At 36.5% G+C, this 22,062-nt stretch overlaps 1 protein-coding gene across 1 annotated transcript in view; it reads left to right on the forward strand.

Annotated features, from left to right (window-relative positions):
- The window catches only part of DMD (dystrophin), a 927,929-nt gene that overhangs the window by 526,385 nt on the left and 379,482 nt on the right, over positions 1–22,062 (forward strand). The window contains exon 47 of the mRNA XM_009883534.1: positions 3,110–3,274. Within this exon, the coding sequence (XP_009881836.1) occupies positions 3,110–3,274 (165 nt within the window). The remainder of the gene's footprint in view (positions 1–3,109; positions 3,275–22,062) is intronic.

Below are 22,062 nucleotides of genomic sequence, written 5' to 3' on the forward strand. Positions count from 1 at the left end.
GATGGTTACCCTGAGACAACAAATGAATAAAAGCAGGATGGAGGAGGAAGGAGTCCAAAGGCAAAAATGTAGAAAAGAGAGTGGGACACTAGTCATTGCTCACTCATCCCTGCACACATCCAAGATCTTGCAGAGAGAGCCCAGAGACAGCAGGGCAGTGGGATAGCTGTTGGTCTCACCATCATCAGAATCCCACCTCAGGAGTGGAACTCCTGGAGCTATGAATAACAAGCTTCAAAACAATTGCAGGGAAGATTCTGGAGGGCCCCATCCCCACGCGTCCTCCTCTGCCACGGAAAGGGCATAAATCTAGACACCCAGTCATCATGTCCACGTCCCTTACTCCATAGAGGTTTTCCCAAATTATGCTTTTGGTGAGCTGCAGAATTAGCTCAGGAAACAAGCTGTCCCCCGAGAGACAGTCTGCAGCAGTACCTTGGCTTGGTAGGTGGACCTGTAATTACCTTAAACTCATCAGGCTCTAATTTGATTAGCCAGCTTGACAGTTTGATACCAGAGCTTAAAGGGAAAAAAAAAAAAAAGGCAAGCAAATGAAATCCCTGAGATCCAGAATCTGCAAATCTGATTCCCACACAATGGCACATAACACATAACCTGGATCTTACAAGGTATTGCCTTGTAAATGCTTGTCCGTGCTTATCTGTAACCCTAACCTGAGTTTGAAGAAAGTCCTTTATTTATTTATTTACTGTTGCTGGTTTGATCTCTGTGGCAAAAGTAAATGACATTAAATTTCTGTATAAAATGAACTGATTCATATTGACTTAGATTTCTTTTTTATTTTTATATTGATGATATTATAATCTTTGGGCTATAATTTTAGCTCAGGAGCCAACTTGTAAGAAGAGGCTGCATTTACTTATATCACAATTTACCTCTTACTATAGGTGGGATTTATTTTACTTTCTTTTCTTGTGTGATTACTTTTGAAAACAGTAGGTTGAAGCACAGTCTGTCACCAAAACCTAGTCTTACATCTTCTGCATTTCTGGATTGACCATAACTTAGTAAATAATTGGTTACTTCCCCGCACCCCCTTGAAATCTTTACAGATTTTTCTTTCTCTTTCTTGTGATAGACCCAATATGCTTGATTAATGTTGATTGGAAGCAGATTAATTTAAATTTCAGATCTTGAGAAGTCAGCTTGGATTTTTATCTGTCTGTGGCTACCTATTTACTTTCAGTAGTATTTCTGTGGAACATGATTACATTAATAGTAAAGCAACTAAACATTAGAGATTAACATTCAAAAGTTGTAAGAAAGATGAAACTAATTTTCTGTGAAATTAGGCCAAGGTCTGCACAGATATTGAGTTAACACATAAGGGAAATTAATGCATTTTTAATTGTTTTCTTTCATATCTGGGGCCATTCTGGAAAAGCAGAGTTTTTGTTTTATTTAACAAGATTAGGAAGACAGAAAACCTAATTTGACTCACGGGTCAGTTTTTATTAAATAGGATATTTTGGGATGGCTATAGCGAACAATTGGGATAATTTAATATATGGCAAATCAACTTCCTGAATTACATATATCACTGAAGTATTGTCTAACAAATCGTATGCAGAGTATATGTAGAGGGGTTATTTTAGTACCAACAAATCAGTTTGTCAAAACAAATTTGTGAAGAAATGTACATGTCATGAGACAGTTGTGTTCTTCCCATTCTCTCAGCTGGTGGTTGCTTGGTTTTGTTTGTTTGGGTTTTTTTAGTGGTGGATGGTTTGTTTGTTTGCTTTTTTTAACCTTCATTGCTTTGTTGTCTCTGATAGGTTTAGATTTATTGGCTTCTGTAAAATACCATCATTACAGATTAGAAGTTAGCACACAGCAGTAACACTTACGTAGCCAGGCAATGTGATAGCAATGCTTCCATTAATGCTGTTTAACTTTACAGGGAATTTATATTTAATTGTGTGTATCAAAAACTTAATGTTTTGCTATTTTTAAGAGGGTCACTTCAGTAAAAATGTGCTAAAAAACAACGAACACTGGGAAACCTAATTTTTCTTGAGATGGAAAACTAACCATACTTCTCAGCTGATTTTAATAATTAACTGCCATTGTTTCTTATGTCTGTCCAGGCTCTATATTTCCTCTTGTGAATTATTTTTTTTTAAAGTACAGATGGTTTCTCCCCTAGTATGTGTTTGCAATGTTGCCCAGTGTGTAGTATAGTGACACCTCACCTCTCTAGCTATAGAAAACAATCTGGGAAGGACAGCATGGAGCTTTGTGTTGGCTTATTTATTTCCAACCTGTTCCTATATTTACTCCAAGTGCTTGAGTGCTGTTGGATTTGAAATATGCCATTCACTGATTCTTAATTTCTAATATTGTTGGCACAGAAGAATGTGCTTAGTTAAAAAACAGACTGCTTTGAATGCAAATCAGAGAACCAAGTGGCCAGATCAGTATTGATGATATATACCTTTATTATTTTTGTTCAATGTATACATCTGCTCATGCCTGTTTGGACTTAATTCACAACTCTAAACACCTTGTAAGAGGACATATGCTTATAAATATCTAGATTCAAGAGGTCATAGAATCATAGAATGGTTTAGGTTAGAAGGGACCTTGAAGATCATCGAGTTCTAACCCCCCTGCCATGGGCAGGGGCACCTCCCACTAGACCAGGTTGCTCAAAGCCCGTCAAGAACGGTTAGGTATCATTCAGTTGATCAATTCCATATTTTTACTATTGCTTTTCCTGATTAAAAATTGACTTCGCTGTCATATACTGAGATAACACATTTTTTATGTACTATGAGTACAATAGTGGAATAACCCCAAAAATGAGAAGCCTGATTCTGAGGTTGGAGGGGGGAGCTGGGTTTTTTTGTTTGTTTGCCTTTGTTGTTTTGGTTTGGGTTTTTTTTAGAAGAGAGTGTATATTGAGTTACTTGCAAGATGCCTACCACAATAATTTGATTGGTGGGTCTATTCTTTCCTTCCTTTCTTCCTACTAATATATAAAACTTCTATTTTAACATTTTATATTAGTGTATATGTGTGTAATGTTAAATTGCTTTATGTTACTTTTTTTCCCACCAAAAAAAATGGATTCTGGTATTTTTTTCAGGTTTCCAAAGATCTTCCAGAGAAACAAAAAGAAATAGAGATTCTGCTAAAGGATTTCATCGAACATGATCAACAATTAAATCAGGTGATATTGTGGGTAACACCTGTCAAGAAACAGCTGGAGCTTTATAACAAAGAGGGTCAGCCAGGAGCTTTTGATATTAAGGTAAGTTTTCTTCCATTTTAAAAAAGAATCACAATATTTAGTGGTCAAAAAGTCAGTTGCAGCATTAGCTGTATAGTTTGTATTAACAATATACCTTTGAGAAAGAAATCAGCAATAGTCCCTAGAAGTTCAAAGTTCTATGAATTAAGGAAAACTTTCATTCTTTTCTACATGGTTTCTAGTGATAGGGCAGTCTAGAACCAATGGTTCCAAGGCGAATATAATCTATTATTTTTGCAATATGATATACAAGAAACATTAGCCCCAGAAGCTGATACATCGAATATTAATGCAAAGAGAACTAAAATTCAGAACATCAGTGTTGGACCATTTAAGCTATTTAAGTTAATATGATTAGATGAAAATCAGACTAGTTAGGGCCGTATCATGATTCTCATATTGCAATGAAAGATATCTAACTGCACAGGTAATATTCCAGTAATCGATAAAGCTGATTGTCTAGTAATTGTGAGCAAAATATTCGTAATCTGATCCAGGATATGTATTTAGGTATCCAAAAAAATGCCTGTATATGGGTTGAGTGAGACCAGAGAAATTAAAGATGAAAAATACTGATTAGAATCAACTAGCCTGCTGGGTATATACTTAGACCTTTTGACCTTGTATTTTGTCTAGGTATATATGAGCTTATCTTCATATAAACTGGGGGAATATTTAAAAAAAAAGAGCTTATTGGAATCCATGAAATTTCTTTTGGTTTATAGTAGCTGAGCATCTTGTTCACCTAGATAAAGATTAAACAGAAGACAATACATTTTGTATTGATTTTGATGATGCAATTTTCAGTGAAAAAAGAAAAATCTGTCAATATTTAAAACTTTTCTTGCCTCATGTGAAATGGAATAATAGCTGCTTGTGAAGATGTGTGGTTTTGCTGAGCATGTTTATTAAATTCATTTTAACTTAGTTTCTTTTAAGGAACTGTTTTAGTACCAAAACACTTTTTATATCATACAATCACATTATATAAAACAGTGAATCTCAAGTCTTGTCGCAGTCCTATAATTGACAGAATGAGTGCAGCAATGACATTCATTCTCTTTTTAAAAGATAAAATTAGTATAGCTCTTTGCAAATGTCTGTATATTTACTAAATGAGTGATGGAAATTTTCTTTCTAGAAAATTATCTATCCTTATTTTCTATATTTTAACAAAAAATTATAGATAATTCATCCGTTTTTTCTTTTATTTTTCCATTCTGTTTCATTTATTTTGAGAATGTTTCCATCATTAATGTTTATATAAAATAAAAGCAGGGCTAAATTGCTGCAAATTATGAGTATTGCTTTTCGTACGGCTTGTGAAAGAAATGTTCTGCTTGGCTCTTTCAGCCCTCTTATCATGATGTGAGAGGAATATTTCTGAAAAACTGTTGAAAGAATAGAAAAAATTTAAAAAATCTGTAGTTCTGAAGTGGTGGGATGAAATCAGGTTTGTCTAGAGAGGTGGGGGAACAGTGAAGAACTCCAAAGAAAGGCAAATAAACTTCCTGTTTGTGAAGGACTCTACTATTTTCTTTTATGGACAAATTTAGATTGCTCAGATTTAAAGCTTGACCAGTTTTGATTGTAGATGAAACAGCTAGTTGTTTATACTGTTATAAGGGCTGTAAGCATATGAAGTGTGTTAGCTTTTATCTGCATGTTATCTGCCTGGATTGCCTTTGAAAGATGTAGGTTTAACATCTTAAAATGTTGCTGGCTGATGGTTAACCTGAACAGTAATTTTCTTCAAGGAGAGAATCTCTTAGATTAAAGATTCTCTATTAAATACCTCAAAGGGCAAATGTGATTTTTACAAATTTTTTAAGATTAAGAGTAAGCATAGTAAGAGTTTTGAGACTGTTAATCATGACAAAACATACAGCAAAAAGGAATAGGTATAATTCAGGAAAACAACATATTTGTGACGATATTCAATTTTACACTCAACTTCAAACCTGTGTTTCAGGCCCATGCTAACATGCTGGCCTACACTGGGCCAAACGTGCATACATATGCTCTCAAATCATTGTTGTGATTATGTTTATGTGTATTTTTAAATTACTATCCTATGTAGCTAATACTACCTTTAAAAAAGTAACGATATTTGCATGATTACCTATGGAAGGGATGTACACGTACAAAGTGTTCTGCTCTAGTGTTCTCAAATAACGAATCATCAATTGTTCTACTACCGTTTTAATTCCTTCACCCCTATCTAGAGAACTGTGAAGTATCTTCTATAGGATTTAATAACTCCTTTTTTCAGGAACAAGTGTGACTCTGATGATGACCTAGTAGAACAAAAAGGTTATTGTTAATATTCTTAGAAAAGAGATGGGATTAGAAATTTTACAAAGAATCTTTTTGGATATTCTAAACACTTGGAAAGTATGAAGAAGAGGTTTAAAACTGACAAACAAACATGTGAATATAGCAATTGAGTCTAAAACAACAGGCTGATGTAAGTCCTCAGGAAAGCCTGACTATTTTTGTTATAGGATTTGACATAATGGATTGCAAATTTTAATTTTAATTTCAGTTGGGACCTTGTCTTTTATGAAATTTCTGTCAATGTTCTTCATACTATTACTAAGCCTGCAAGGTAACGTTCTTCTTCCTCCTCAGCTTAAGTCCTCTCCTATCTTTCTTGTTTTCTACGTTATTTATTTGGGAATAGAGTTCAAAATCTAATGTGAGTGGCAAAGATTTGGATATAGATTTTAAGTACTATAAGGATATTCACTTCTAAAAGCCACAAAATATTTGTGTTAGAAGTTTTCTGGCCTCAGAAGCAGGTGGAAATCAATGATGAGAAGAGGTGAGGTGGGATAGGTAGGAGAGAAAGAAGATGGGAACATGTGTTTTAAATGAATGCATAGGGTGTCTTTAACAAGTTACCAACCATATTAAAGCAAGTTTCTTGCATTTTTACTTACCTGTAGCAAAATTCATTTAAAGAAATGTGTGGTAGCTGAAATTAAAACTTGATACACTAACCTAAGTGCATCTAAAACACTAATTAGAATTATTCTCACAGAATTTTCCAAAATACAGCGATTTATTTGTCTCAAGACTGTAGTAACCTTTGTTTTTGGCATGCAGCTATAATCTAATAACTGACATCACAGTTTCCTCCATAAATCCAGGGATATAATAAATGCATGTCCTTATCAGATAATCTGATTTAACCTTTTAAATAATCTTAGTCTATATAATACATGTATAGTAAATACATAAAGGAAAATTTATGTGAATTTCATTTGCACAATTCCTACTGACAAATTGCAGTTTCTGCAGATTAATACAAATTTAAAAGTATTTTTTTCTACTAGTGCAAAAGTCAACTATTAAAAATAGGGGAGAAGTCCCTTACATTTACGCTTACTTAGAAGAAAGATGAAGTACAAGCACCAGCTGTGTCAACCTCTAATTGTGGCATAAAAGTGGTCAGGACTGTTTTTGGCCTAGAAGTCAGCTGATGCAGCACAGCTTACATCCTTTCAGCAACGCTTTTACCCCCCCCAAACAGGATAGTTGCATCCAAACTGCCTGTTGTTGCATCTGTGGCCCGTGCTGATCCCGGACCATGCCTGAGCACCGTCTCAGTGCGGTTTGGTCCGTGCCAGAAGCAGTGCTCCCAATTCAACGGTGTGGGCAGTCATGCTGCAGAGCTTGAGCGTGTGCCCTCTCCATGTTTAGTTCATTACTCCTGGCACCACGTAAAAATTCAGGGAAGGATGAAAACTAATTATATGAAAGGGAGAGGTTCAGTGTCACTAGCATCACTCATTTTCTGTGTCATCTGACTTAGTCAGGCAGACCCCTTCTGCTTTCAGATCATAGCTCTATGGATCTATATGATCTTGGCCCAGAGTGCTGACTGTGTACTTCCATGTAACGTGAGGTTATAGACATGATAGCACTCACTTTTGGGGCAGTAGGACCACTAATAATGCTAAAATCTTTCATTTAGCAGTTTTTCGGTTCCTTAAGAGTGGTGTCTTCTGCCTCTGCCCTCATACATATCCTTGCAGCGCTGAATCCAGACTGGTATCACCATTGATTCTGATTGTGTCAAACCAATGCTCTGCAGCCTACCTGTGTCATAGCTTTCAAAATCCCAGGTGGTGTGTTCCCCTTGCATGAGCACAGGATGACATAGTGCATGTTCTTGCCAAAAGTAATGTAATTACTTATTTTTAAAAAGGCGCTCTCTTTGTTCCCTAACAGTTATTAACCCTTTATTAGAGAGGCATTTGCAGGTAAATAATTAAATAGCATCATATCAGCCTCCTTCACTCCAGCCTCACAAAAAGTTTCCAGATGCTTAATACCAGTTGTTTCCTAGATTTGTACCCAGAGTCAGTACAAAAATAAATAGTGGAACAGTTTCCTTTCTACTTCACTGTAATGCAATTAGGAAACAGGAGGTGAGAAGATGCAGACATAAAGAGATAGGACAAGTTCAGCATGTTCCTTGGTCACTCTTGTGGAGTAGGACCTTGTGATGACCTGGGAACATGCTAGGACACTTCGTCCTACAGTCCCTGGAATGCTTTGTGTCAATTGAGGCTTTGGGCAAAATTTTAGGTTCTAAATTATATACACAGATCAGTTTAAAAAGCAGCAAAAATCTTAAGAAAAATGTAAACACTATGAAATTGTTGAAGCAAAACTTCTTAAAGTTATTCAGTCCCAAGAAATTTCCCAAGAAATATATTGTAATTTATAACAGCATTTACTATAAAATACATTCCCTGCTGAATTGAAAATTTTGTTTTCTTTCACCACATCCTGCTATTACAGCTCTACGCTTACTTTAAAGTATCACAGCATGGCTCAAGAAACCCTAAGATCTGTCTGGATCCTAATCCAAACAGCACTAGCTTCACTTCTGCCTTGCTTTTTGGGTTTTCTGCGGATAGACTTGCTGCTTTCACGTCTGCAGCAGTTTCATAGTGTTTTGAGATATATTTCCCATGGTATTTTGGCAGTTCTTTGGGCTAGATATCCATCTAACAGCAGCAGATCCTAGACTAACAGCAGGGCAAGCTGTGTAGCAGTTACTGAGGCATGGACATTCACAAACATCTAATAGGATGGTCTCCACATTCCTCTGAAACCTAGACATCACTGACAAACAGTCTGCCAGGTATTCTTTTTGTCATAAATATTAAATAAGTGCCCCTAAAACAAGTCTTCATATACTGTTGGAATATTAAAATTTTATATGAAAGACCTGTTATACAGAAACAGTTCTAGCTACCCACGATATATGGCAACCCTGCACCTGACTTTGAGCCGGCAACTGTTTGTTGTCTATCAGAAAAGTGCATAGAATTCGTACAGCTGATTTGAAATAAGGTCACAAGTTATTGCTCTGATCATCCAGTCAGACCCGCTCTATAAAGTAATCCTTTCAGTTTTCTGAATTATTTTCTGCTTGAACTGCAGCACAACTTTCTCAAAAACAAACAAACCAAAACAGGACTGGTTTCTAATTTCCAGGTATGGACAGTCTTGTCCACATACCTTTATCACATCTTGTGGTAAAATTACTTCAGCAGTCTAGTTAAAAACCTGCACATTTTTCCTAGGCTGACTTTGTTTAGCTTCATCTTTCTGTCATTGCTTTGTTTGCCAAACTAGAGAGAGCTTCAATATTGCATTAATAGACAGTAATCAAGTTTTCTCTTAAAGTCTGTTTGTTAACTATCAGTACTGTTGTTCTAATTCAGACAACAAAACAAATACAGAGTGTCTAATTAGTATTAGTTCAAAAAGCAATTATTGTTGTGGTCAAAGCAATTATTTTTGTGGTCCTGATAATAATGTGCTTATCTTTAATCACAAGCTTATTTTGGCTGCATCAGCTGATCAGAGTCTAAGTAGGTGGGAAATGTTGCTATGATGGAAGGTATAGTCACTTCTGCATTGTCCCCTTAATGGAATATTGCAGGATATACATGAGCACTATGAAATGTATTTATTCTGATCCAGTCATCCAAATTTAATATACTTAAACCTTTTAGGGATACTTTATTCTAAACATGTGGATATAGACCTATACTTTACACTTTGAAACAGCTTTGCCTACGGCATCAACAATCTGTGGAGCTCCAGAATTATGGCTAAAGCAAGTTGTGCAAGCACTGACCTTTATTTCCTCCTACTGACTGTTCTGCTGAGATTTGTTTACTTCACCTGCAAGAAAAAGAATAAGAGGAATCCTGGAAGGGAGGGTAACGAGTGGTGTTTCACTAGTTGTTTGACAGCTTAAGAAAATACCTTCAAAAAGTCTAACCAACTTTTTCCCTTGATTTCTCTCAATTTTCTTTTCCTCTAAATATTTTTTCCTCATAGTCCTGTTTAATCCCAATTCTATATATGATGGGACCCTCAAGTCATTGAGAATTTTGATTAGATATTCCCAGACCTTTTGCTTACAGGAAGAACCCCAGAAGGCTTTAAATAACTGTTAGATTCAGAAGTCAGAATTAGAATTATAGGGCTTTCTTAAATATATAAAAGTCAAAATGACTGGATAAGAGAAAACAGAAGTAAAAGCTTTCCTATCACAACCTACAGCAACTGTGACTAAGATAAAATTAACATTCTGCAATCTGTTACAGTCAGATTGCACTTTTTAAATGTAGTTCATGTAACATTTGTGGAGTGCTAAGTCTTTAGCAAAATATTTTAAGCAGAGTTAAAGGGTTTTTTACAGTCAAAAAAAGAACCACTTATATCCAATATGTACATGTGTGCATACACATATAGTAAGTTTTATTGTGTCGTGATATAGTCAACAAGAAATCATTAACTAAAATAATTTTTAGAAACACAAATATGTAAAGAATGGAAAGTATATTGTCAAGTAAGGGAGAGATAAGAAAAGCTTACAAATAGGCTAGTGCTAACATGATTTTAGTTGTGGCTATTTTTCAGCTGTTACTACAGACTATTTGCTTTGGTAGTTAGTGTTTGAAATCTATAGATCAGTATTTTTATAAAGTCAAGAATCTAAGTCTTGTGAAAAATTTAAGTTTACAGATTTCTTCAGTCCTGCTCAATTAGCATAATAAAACATTGTTTATGCTTCATATATGATAAGCTACCCTTACTCACAGCAGACTCCAAGTAAACACCACTGCATATAAGTATAGTCTACTGAAATACTTTTAAAAGATTATTTAACTCAGTAGCCTTGTTCATAATTGAAAATCCCACTAACTCATTACAGGTTACCACTCATTGTAGATTTTAATCTACAAAATGGTGTCAGTTTTAACACAGCCTGTGTAGTGCCAAACTGATGTCAGAAAGATGTAGAAAAGCAAAAAGCAAATTTATATGGGGTTTTAGAGTTTATTTTTTTTTACTGCCTATACATTTCATCACAAGAATTTTTCTCTTTTAATCCTTGTTTCTTTTTCTTATGCATAAATTCCACATAAGCAGTCTCATTCCTAAGCATTCACTTGCGGGTAGTCCTTGAAATAGGAAAAAAATTGGTGAGTAACAAAATCTAACAAGTATTGGTAGGAACATTTTGAATCAATCTATTGTCAAAAGCAGTAGTGTAGTATGTTGTGACTGCTGGGCTCTGCTTCTTCAATGACCATTAAGGTATCTGTAGTTATGGAATTGGAGTGTGGTTCAACGACCATTAAGGTATCTGTAGTAATGGAATTGGAGTGTGGTTTTGCAGTGAAATCTCTATCTGCTGTGTGCCACATCGTTACCACCAGTACATACGGCTTTAAGCAATGGTTCAGAAACCCATATAGATGTACAAGCAAATAGCATAAAGGGGCTGGAAAGGTTGCTTATGAATGGAACCTAAAAATGAAAAGATGTTTACAGCCTAGTAACCTGAAAATACAAATTAGCACTTTTTAAGAAAATTGTAAGTCAGTGCATATGTGCAACTTCTGTATTGAAGCACCCAACAAAGTAATCTTGGAAATAATTTAGTAAGGTGCATGTTAGTTCCAACTCCTGTATAGTAACTTTAGTGTAACAAAAAGCACTTTGATGAGAGAATACTAAAAGTTGCCAGCTCATATTGCACAAAAATAATTAGGAAAACATTGTGTATCTCAACTTTCTTTTCTCAGTTTTCTATGAAAACTGCTTGAATACTGGATTTTTTGAAAAATTCCCAAGCTGTCTCCTCCCAAGTGAATTTTAGGTTGAAAATATTTCTCCCAAGTTTCATTATGCAAACTGAATTTAAAGAAATTTTTAAAGGAAATGCTAAAATGCATAACTTACAGTATTTTGAAAAACAAGCTCTCAAAAACCTTGAAGTATTTTAACCTTTTATTTAAATGTTTGTCCAAAGGGCAAATATAGATCATTTCAAAACGGAGTTATCTGGTGTTCGATGTTCATCCAAGGAGTTAATATTGAGTTACGACCAGCATTTGTGTAACTTGAACTCGATGTTGGGTAGAAGACTGACATTTCATTTCCAATCATTGTCTTTGAATTTGCCTGATTTTCCATTCAGTGCATATATATGTTACTCTGAGATCTATTAGATTTCTGCATAATCCTATGAAAACAAAGTCTCCTTACCAGAGGTGAGGAGCTAAAGATAGTAGAGAGCTCCAGGACAAATGCCTTTGGCCTGCTCTGGATCTCTGGAAAGTTACAGATTCACTGGCTATAATGTGCAAGACCTTGACAGCAGTTGGCCAGACAGACAGTGAGTGTCTGGTAAAAATCCTTTTTGATGGTATCTCTTTGTCTGAATTTCACCCCTTGAATTTTTCAACAGCGAGGTGTGTCCCACTCTGTGGCTGACACTATCTGTTAGGCATACAGGTCTTGTGATTGTAGTTCCATGGCTAAGGTTTTGTTAAATTCTGCATTTTAAGTGATGTTTCACATTCTGAGCTATCTATTATGTTTTCAAAATCTGCTCTTAGTTTTTGATTGTAGAATTAACCTTCTTAAATTAGTCAAAGAATCCATTAACTAGTTTTGGTCAAAGTGTACGTAAATCATCACCTTTTTTTTTTTTTTTTTTAACAATGACAGCAACTATAAAGGTGCAGAGAAAAATACTTATTAGTAAATGAAAACATAGATTTTTTTTTTTTTTCACCCAACCTCATTCCATATTCCTCTGTATTTTTCTAGTTGAACATGATGCACAGTGTAATAAATGGATACATTAAGCTAACAGTGTTTAGGTTTTTTCTTTTGCATTTCTGGAATTAATTTTAATAATACGCATATTATCACTGTATGAATTTATTTGGGGTTTATTTGCATTTAATACTTTACTTCGACAAGCTCTTTGCTATCACAGTGATTTACTCTCAGGGATCAAATGGCCTGGGATGCTGAGTTTGATTCCAATTCCCCTGCGGTTAAAGGAGGAACTGGAGATGCTCTATTCCAACCTGAACAGACGGACCCATCCTACATGTTCTATAACTGCCTGCTGATGGTGCTCCTTAGCTCTTCAGGAGAGCTCAGGAGGTGTGGGACAGAAGGAAAGATATGGGGAGAGGGCACAGGGGAGAGGAGGGTGGTAATAGTGCCTGTTTGTCCACCTCCTACCTCCTAAAAGCCATAGGAGTCAGCATACCTCCTCCAGCCATAGGAGGAGGTTAAAGCTGCACTTCCTGGAAATTCATCCAGGCCTTTGTCTCAGCACTGCCGTTTCCCCCAGAAGACAGTTTTCCAGGGAGATTGAGACAGATGTAGGTGACTATAGATGATGAGGATACCAAGGCGATGAACAGAAATGTGAGACCCTGCATTTCAAGGAATGGATTTGAGAAATGGTACTCTGGATAGGGAATGAGTTGACAAAATGCAGGAATTCCTGTTCCCACTTCTAGCTCACTGAAATCCTGCTGACCCTTGCAAATCTTCTTCTCCAGACAATATCAAAAAACACTTTATGCTTTCCAGCCTCCTTGCCGCAAAATCCTCTTGCAGTCTCACAGGTCCTTTCTCCCTGCTTACTCAGTTTCCCAATCTTTTCCCTTTACTCCCTCCTTACCTTCTGGGTCATCACTCACCACTCCTGTTCTCCTCTATACTTAGGTCCTCTTTTCCAAGTTTTACACAACCTTGATTTTTACCTATACAGCTAAAGAAGCTTTGAACTGTCTCTGGGTGTAGGTATTTATATCCATTTAGCACCATAGTGGTCACTTACCATGTATTTAAAATAGCATATTGTGTTGGTTTTTGGCAGATAAAAATAGGCCATCCTTAAAAAATTAAATGACTTTATTCTTAAAAATAACTTGAATTTCGATTTTGTCCTTGATTAGCTTTGAATGACAACAGGAAAGCTGTCAACTCTTGTCAATCACTTCATTATATACTCGACAACCTCCAGTTAGAACATAAGAGAAGAGGATGGCTGAGGAGTAGCAAACCTGGTTGTAGACAAATAAAAGAAAATTCACCCACACAAGAGAGTGAAAGCGCTGACTGGACATTGCTGTATTTTTCCTTCCATCAGCCTTCATTTGTCAGTGTCTGCTTGATAAGCTAGGCCAGATAAGTCAGATTTTAACTCTTTATTGATTCTTTTACCTTTTCATTTTACTAACATCCTTTTAAATGAGCAGTTTTTATATGCAGTTAGAGGTAGTATAGTTTGTCTACATGAACACATAAGGAATATGTACCCCAGAGATTTATCTCACTGTATTCTGATATCTGTGTCTGATTTGGCAAGAGGTTGAACTGTAAAAACTTCTGATGATGAAATATTGTTGGATTATTTAAACTGCTTCTATTTTAAATGCATTATTAAGATCTGCAGTAAATGTCAATTTAATCAACTCATAGAACATAGAGCTTGATATTCTGTGTGTAAATCAATTATCGCTCTTTGCAGAAATCTTTTTATGGGACTTTGAGGAGCAAGCTGCTCAATGTTTTCTTTGTGAGCTTTGAGCACTTAGATTTTAAATAGTCTGTATCCGAACCTCTTTTAAAAAAATCTATTCCAAGTGTAAGAATATTAAATGATATTAGCTGCAAATAGATTGTGAAAATGTGGCAAAATTTTCTTGATGAGTAATCTTTGTAAATTGTTTAATTTGTAATAGACTTTGCAGCCTTAAGAATGGATTGCAAAACATATCTGCGGCTCTGGAAATGAAAGATTTTTTTGAAAGGTGATCAAGTATTTGGCGTGTGGTAGTATTTTCCTAGGAAACAATGGATGACTAGTAAATAAAGATGTGATTTTGTTCTTGAAAGCATCAGCTTTTTAGAAGTGTGGGTGAGTTGCTTGGAAGTTAATGAGCTTGTACCTCAGCTTTGTCTTTTGGCTTCCTCCTTATACTATTAATAACAGCTCAGGTACTGTTCAGAGTCCCAGAGAAAAGTGTGGTTAATAGAAACGAGGACATAAATATAGGAGGAAAGTTACAGAAATGACAAAGCAGTTTACCAAGGCTCTAGTGAAGTCAATACCAAAACTATAGCTTGCTGCAGTGTAGTTAGGTTTTCAGAGACAGCTTATTTCCTCTCCTATTCAGAAAATAGTTTCCTAACATTCTCACAATTTTGCAGACCTGGAAATGAGTGAACTGAATATTTTCCAAACTATAAGAATGTAAATTCCATTTCTTGAAATCTACCCCTGCTTCTGCTGCTGAAACAACATACTGGAATAGTCTTCCATTTCTTCCAGTAATACATGCCACTGTAACTATTGGAAACAAAATGCAGAAATATACCCTAATGAATATTCCTTTTCAATGGTGTGTTAAAGACTAATACCAGAAGATGGGCATATCTTAGACCATGTTACAATCAACAAAATGATGTTAGAACAGTAGTAGATTTAGATTTTTTTCTAGTTTCATTTGTAGCCAGAAACTCCCCTGAAAATAATTCTTTATTTACTAAACTTGAAAGAGGAGAAAAATTTGCATATAAGCCCTGACCTAAGAGAGAAGAGGAAGCAACCGAGAATTAGATGGCAAAATAAATGCCTCCCTCCCAAGTTAAATGATTTTTAATTCTGTTTATTAAATAGAACTGACATTATTTGTGTAATGAGAGAGAAGAAATTCTGGTTTCTTTCTTTCATGTTTACAAGAAGAAATAAATAATTTTTATGACTCAATACTTTTATAATTATCACCAACTTTCACTTGCTAGCCAAGATGCTTATGGTGGTAGTCCGTATTTGCTACTGTGTCAATCTAAGTAACATTTCTTCCTCTTAAGCTGCCATCCTTCAGCATCTAAAAGAGCATATAACTAAGAGAGTGCTTTTAAAATTATTGGTACTTGCCTTATTTTCTTGCAAGAATAATGTTTTTCTGCCAAGTTTCCTCCTTCTGTGTCAGTTTTCCTGGGTTTGTTATTATCTCTTTTATCTACAGTCTAGGTGGAACAGGAGCAGCTGTTTCATCCTATGTCCTGTCCAGCCTCAAAGTAAAATATTCGGAATCATATGTAATCTTAAAGAATTCTTCTTACTAGGCCTTTTCACAGTCCAACTGGATGATTAACTATGCTTTATCGGTATATGACCACCATATCCAAATTCTTTTCATATGCCATATCTGCAGGTCATGTCTTCACAGCTAATAATTTCATCTGTCTTCAGTACCTCCAGGAAATTTCCTGTTCAGTATAGACAGCTGCAATGGATAGATACTGATTTCTCTATATGGGGAAAAAATTGCTATATTTCATCTCCCCTAGATGTAAAAAGGAAACTCAAAAATTTCTGATAGCCAACAGGAAAATGTGCTTTGGAAAAAACATCCTTTCACTCTGCAAAGTGGTGGGGATTGCTATTTCAGGCACTATGTTTGCATAGCTTAAATTTTGGGACCTTCTTAGTTCAATTTCATTGCAGAAGATTTCCTTTTTTGTTTTCTTTTTTTTTTTCTTTCCTTCTTCCAGTACCAGGAATAGTAGATATTGCAGGGAGCAGAATGATGAAAAACAATGCCAGGTCTTAATAGACACAGTGTCTGCATACTTTACAAACTGCACAAAGGCTGCAGTCATAGGTTTATAAAGTAATTATGAACTCTGAAACAGAATTGTTGTACTTCTAGAAGGAAGAGGTCCTTCCTGTAGTGCTCTTTTCCATGAAATAATTGTTTCTCCTCTAAAGTGCTTCAAAAATTGTTCACATAGGTCAAGAACTATAGTTATATCAATTTTCCAGTCTCTCATTAAAATCAGATGACTGTCTTTTACACACTTACTTTAAAAAGCTGGATGAATCTCACAATATTCTTTTCCCCATTAAGATAGTTTCTAACACTGCCTTGGGATTGTACTTTGTGTCTCACACGTTTAAAAGAACAGTGATTTAAGGTAATGGAGGAAAGAATGGTTATTTTATTTACTCATTAAAATGGCACTTTTAGAGGCAGGTGCATAAAATTGCTTGTCCACTAGTTACAGAATATTTTTAGCAATAAAGCAGTTTTGCACGAAGCTTCTAGGCCACTAATGGAATGATCTTTAAATTGAATTACTTGTAATTTTCTTTTTTTTTTTTTTCCATAAAAACTTAAGACAGGAAGGTGAAGCTAAATTCTATAACTTAGATGTTCACAGAGCATTTTCTTTCTGTGTAGAGGTAAGTAAAATATTCAGGAAGTTATCAAACCTTTTCATCCGTTATGTAGAAAAGAACAGAGGTACAAGTTTGTCTCGCCTTGAATTTTATCAAGATTGATTAAAGTCTTTATTCAGGAAGTTTAAATAGTGACAAATGCATTCCCCCCTCTCTCCCCCCCCCCAGTGTATTAGGTCCCACCTCAATATCGCCACAGAACTGTTAATAGCATGTCTTGGATGTATTCTAATAATACTATATATATATCAAAAGTGAATACCAAGAATGCCATTGACTGTTCTGTCTGACCTGCCATCATGATCTGATGCTCACTGTGGCATAGCTGAACTTTGATGTGCTTTAATTAAGTCTCCTCTGACCATTCTTCTTTGTGATGGTTCAGCTTGTTAGTCTGCTCCATGAATGGGAATGCAGAAAGCAGAGTCAAAAGAAAAAATGAGGTCACTTATTTAGAACAAGAATTCTGGAAGATGGGAGATATTAATGTTTTCTATTCACTTCCCTTTCTCTACTTGTAAGGAAAAAATGAGGCACTCGAAACGTCACCGTTTATTTATAGCTTTCTTCCCTAAAATATCTGGGAATAGTAACCTGAAAGATAGGTGTGAATATTTCAGTGAACGTTGCTGGAGCTTCTCATGTGCATGAATAAGAAAATCCACCTCAGAGAATTCTGGTTACAAGTTACACTCTCCCTCATCTAAAAGACAAAAAAACCCCCCATAACTAAATGTAATTCTATGTTATCAAGTCAAATATATATGGGGATTTATGTCTGATTATTTAAAAAAAAGTCTTTTTGAAATTAAAAGGCTCCAAAGTATTTTAGACTTCAGATTTAGTGTGTCTGCTTGTTACGTATCACTGCCTTGTCTCGATCGGTAAAGCAAAGGGAAATTGCTTACTGCCTCTGTTTTTCAGTGAATAAATTATCTTCTCTAATCTTCATTTAATGTACCGTCTTGATAAAAAGAGGTCATGACTTTTAAAACAACTCACTATAGGTCGTAATTAATTTCCATTTTTGCATTGCACTTCACTAGGAAGACATAGGTTTAATCACCCTGAGCTTCTCCTGGTGTCCCAGCAGAAAATGTCCCATGAACATAATCTCACTGGGAAATTGATCCCAAAAGTTTTACCAGCATTACAAGAGAAGGTTAAATGGTGCTTGTGATTCTTAATATAGACAAATACACAGTCTGAAGTGCTGCAGATACTTTTATAGATAGTTCTCTGGGCCTCCTAGTATATGTTCAGCATATGTCAAACAGCCTGTCTGTGTCTGCTAGGATAGTTACCATCTCTTGAAATAACATATGCCAAGCCATCAAACTTTCTCTTCCATTGGCGTACACACCAGAGGTTTAGTCAATATATTGGTTTCAGCTAGGGAGTAGGATTTTTCTAAGTTCTAAGCTATATCAACAGACTTTCATAGTCCAGATGGGTCTGTAGACAAGTCCCTGCCGCTTTCTCAGCCTGTAAGTTTGCTCAGCAGGTTGAACTGACATGTTGCTGGAAATGCAGAAGCCAGTGTGGCTTATTCAGCAGTAGGCTTTCATCAGTTCGGATACACCATTTTAACACCACTGAAAATTCATAGATGGTACGTCATGGAAAAAAGGTGGCCTCTGTTTGATTCTTGTTGTTTATACATGTTTGAAAAACAGCAGCTTCCAATGATGATGTATTTTAATTTGCCATATGTATGAAAAGTTTAATTAGCATATTCATCACCCAACCCAGAAGTAGCATTAAAATTCCTTTCACAGGCGGTTCATTAATTGTGCAATTCCAGTAGTCAGTTCTGCCTCCCAGAGACAGTCCTGCATCCGCCCTACAGGCGTCGTGCAACAGCAGGCAAAGCGAGCATGGCAGAGGAGTCAACGATATTCAGTCAGGATGTCTAAAAAGTTATGGCTTTGGTGTTCTCTAAAAACTGATGGACATGAGCATGGGCGACTCCTATTCGCTTCAGTAGTAGCCTGGCCTGTGGGATCAAGAGCAGACGTGGGGCCCTGCTCTGGGAGTATGCTGTTCTCCTGGATGCTGCACAGGCTAGATAATAACTGTGGTCTCTTTGTTGCAAGTGAACCATTGGAGGCTGTGTTACGGTTGTTACCTTCTTGTTCTCTTTGGGAACTGAATGATGGAGCAGAATCCTGAATCTATTCTCTTGCCTGTCGACCCATATTAATAGGGGATCACCCAGCAAATGGATTTGAAATTGCTGGAAACTTGCTCACTGGGCAGAATTCGTCAAGGGGCTATCCCATCTGCCAGAGAACTGGGCAAAGAGCTCCCTCAAAGTTACTGCAGCGATTTAATGTCAGGTGTGCACTTATTTAAAATCATTTTGTGATATTTTTAGATGATGGAATTTATGTCCAACGATCAAAAAGGAATTGCTGCTCTAAAAAATAAGATATCTGTTAATTTCAGTGGTGTCCAAGTGAATGACAAGATATTGAGAACTTTTTTCCTCTGGACTCTTATCTCTATTCTTATTTCCACATAAATCTCAAATGAAGCATTATGCTATATTGGATAGACTCGCACAATGTATTTTCGTTTAGGTCAAGGCCATTGATTTTGAAAGATCAGACTACACAAGATTAGTTCCTGTAACTCCAGAAAATTGTAAAGCAGAAGGAACTGGTGATTTAACAGCTAAATACGTTATGTTTCTGTTACCTGGCTGTGGGAAATTATACCTGTATTCTATCCATAAAGAACAATTACTTTTTGAATCCATGAAGAATACCTTTTCAAATGTTTATATAATATGTAGAAATAGGATATCTTCATTTTTATATGTTGTGTATACCAGTATTAGCATAAAATAATGACAATGAAAAGTATCGTTAAAGGTTTTCTTCTTTTCTGCAGAATGTGGAGTCGCATGCTACCATCAGTCATTCATTCTGCTTTTTTTCTTGTCCTCTGAATTTTAAAAGGAAAATTAGCCTATTTATGTGTGTGTATATGGTAAATCATGGTTCACATTTCAATATAGAAGGCAGAGTACAAATAAATACTGCCAAATTTTTACAGCTACAGGACTTGAGTAGTAACTACTGTTATGAATAGTCCTTTTAATTAGTCTGGAGTGCCTATCCTAGCCAGCTCCTTCTGGGTTTGAATTTTCAATTCCTGGTGGTAGAACGTGACTGTTACTGTTAATGGCTGTTACTACAAACACAGTCAGATCGAATACATGACAAAGCTTAAGAGAGCTTACTGAAAAGACCCTCTGCTTTTCCTCAAGTCTAGGAACTGTGAAGGGGAAGTGGTGAAGATGACCTGGGAGGGACCCGTAAGTGCTTGGGTTCTCTCCATCCCTGTTACAGCTGTCAGGGCCCTACAGGGCCATGGCTCCCTGTGGGCCGGAGCCACTGGAGGCTCCCCTTGAGGGGCCTTCAGGACAGGGCCTGGCAGCATGGGCCCATCCTGCTGCCCAGGCAGGAGCAGGGCAGCTGGGAGGTACCGGGGCAGCGCTGGGTGTTGGGCACCTCCATGGGGATGTGAGGTGGGCCTGTGGGTGGGCCCAGCTCAGTGGCACCCACAGCCTGGCAGGGCTGTATGGAACTGGAGACCAGCCCTGCTGTGGCATTGCTGGGGCAAGGGCTGACGGCCCCGGGGGCTGACGAGGGGTCCAGGGCCATGGGCAGGGTGAAGGGAGCCCCAAGGGGGCTGGGCAGGGGCAGGCAGGGCTGGGGGTGCCCTCAGGGCCTGGGACTGTGTCAGGTGCTCTCCTAGAGCACACTTTCCACACTGGTTACAGTCTGAAAAAAATCCAGTTTGTGTGCTCCCAGCCTAGTCCATGGTGGAAACCCCAGTGAGTGGGGAAGATTGAGGGATCCACATCAAAGGCACATCGGCGCTGCAGGTTAAACCAGCAGTATAGGTGCACCCATGGTCATCTTGATATGTAATGTGGTTTTCCTGCGACAGAATTCTTAATGCTACTTGGTGCTGTTATAAAATAAGTATTTGAGACATGTAGAATAACACAACACAAAATATTGGCGAAATACTGCAGATGTCAGGTTTTTTTTTTAAACTAGGCCAAAACAACAACTAAAGAAACAAATATTAAAATGCTTATTTTTCATCAAGATAGGTAGAAAATTACCTTCTTCATTAACAGTCCTTGATTATTTTTTCTTTGTATGGTGAGTAGGGAAGCAGAAAGCTAGTATTGAAACAGAAAGAAAATAGGACTTTAACAAGGGCTTGATCGACAGGTTAATAAATTCCCACCCCCCAAATATATAAATTTTGCTGTTCATTGCTTTTCACTCATTAATATTGAAATGTGTAATAAAAATCAATTAAATGCAAACATGTTTCAAATATCATTGCAGGAAATCAGACAAGCTTTAATTCAGTTCATTTGATATTGATAAACAGTATTTGAAGAGGAAAATGGGAGATGATAGTGAATTTATGAACAATTTTTATTGGTTGTCCATAAAGATTTGCAAGTAAAATTTCAGGCTGCAGTATAGACGTATTTTTTTATGTTGAGCTGAAACAGAGGAGCAGAATGTCCCCTTTCTGAGACTCAAAATGACATAGGTTTCAACAAGTTTATTACAGAGCAAATAACAGCAGATTTCTGCCAATGAAATGATGTGTCAGATCAGATAGTGACAAGCCTGGCACAAAATCTTGTCTGCTGTCACACTAATGATAACTGAGATTGTGGACAGAAAATCAAGTTGGAGAGTCAGTGGATAATCTGCAATATTGGTTAGGACAAGGTAATCAAGCCATAAAATAGGTGAGAGAAGAGTGGAGAGAGGAAAACAAAAAACCAACCAGTTAATTTTAATAGCTTAACTCTGGGATTTTTGTTAATATTTTTTTTTTCTTATATTACTTGAAAAATGAAAACAATATGAGTCTTGGAACTCCAGGTGTAGTTTATCTTTTCTTTTACAGTTTTCAGTGATTTTTTTTTTTCTTGCTTTTAATTATCTAAATGTAGTGCTTCACCCATTATTTGTTTGGTCAGTGTGTGACAAAATGAAGCTGCTGTATTTGGGGAGTGTTTCTGGGAGTTGCCTTGTGCTAGCAAATGAATGACACCTTTCTAGATTAAAAAAGAAAATTGCTAGAGAATATGCTGTTGCTAATTCAGTAGGGTGTCGTTGCTAATGGTAAGTGACTCCTT

This window comes from Charadrius vociferus, unplaced genomic scaffold (genome assembly GCF_000708025.1).
Source record: "Charadrius vociferus isolate BGI_N301 unplaced genomic scaffold, ASM70802v2 scaffold94, whole genome shotgun sequence".
NCBI lineage: Eukaryota > Metazoa > Chordata > Aves > Charadriiformes > Charadriidae > Charadrius > Charadrius vociferus.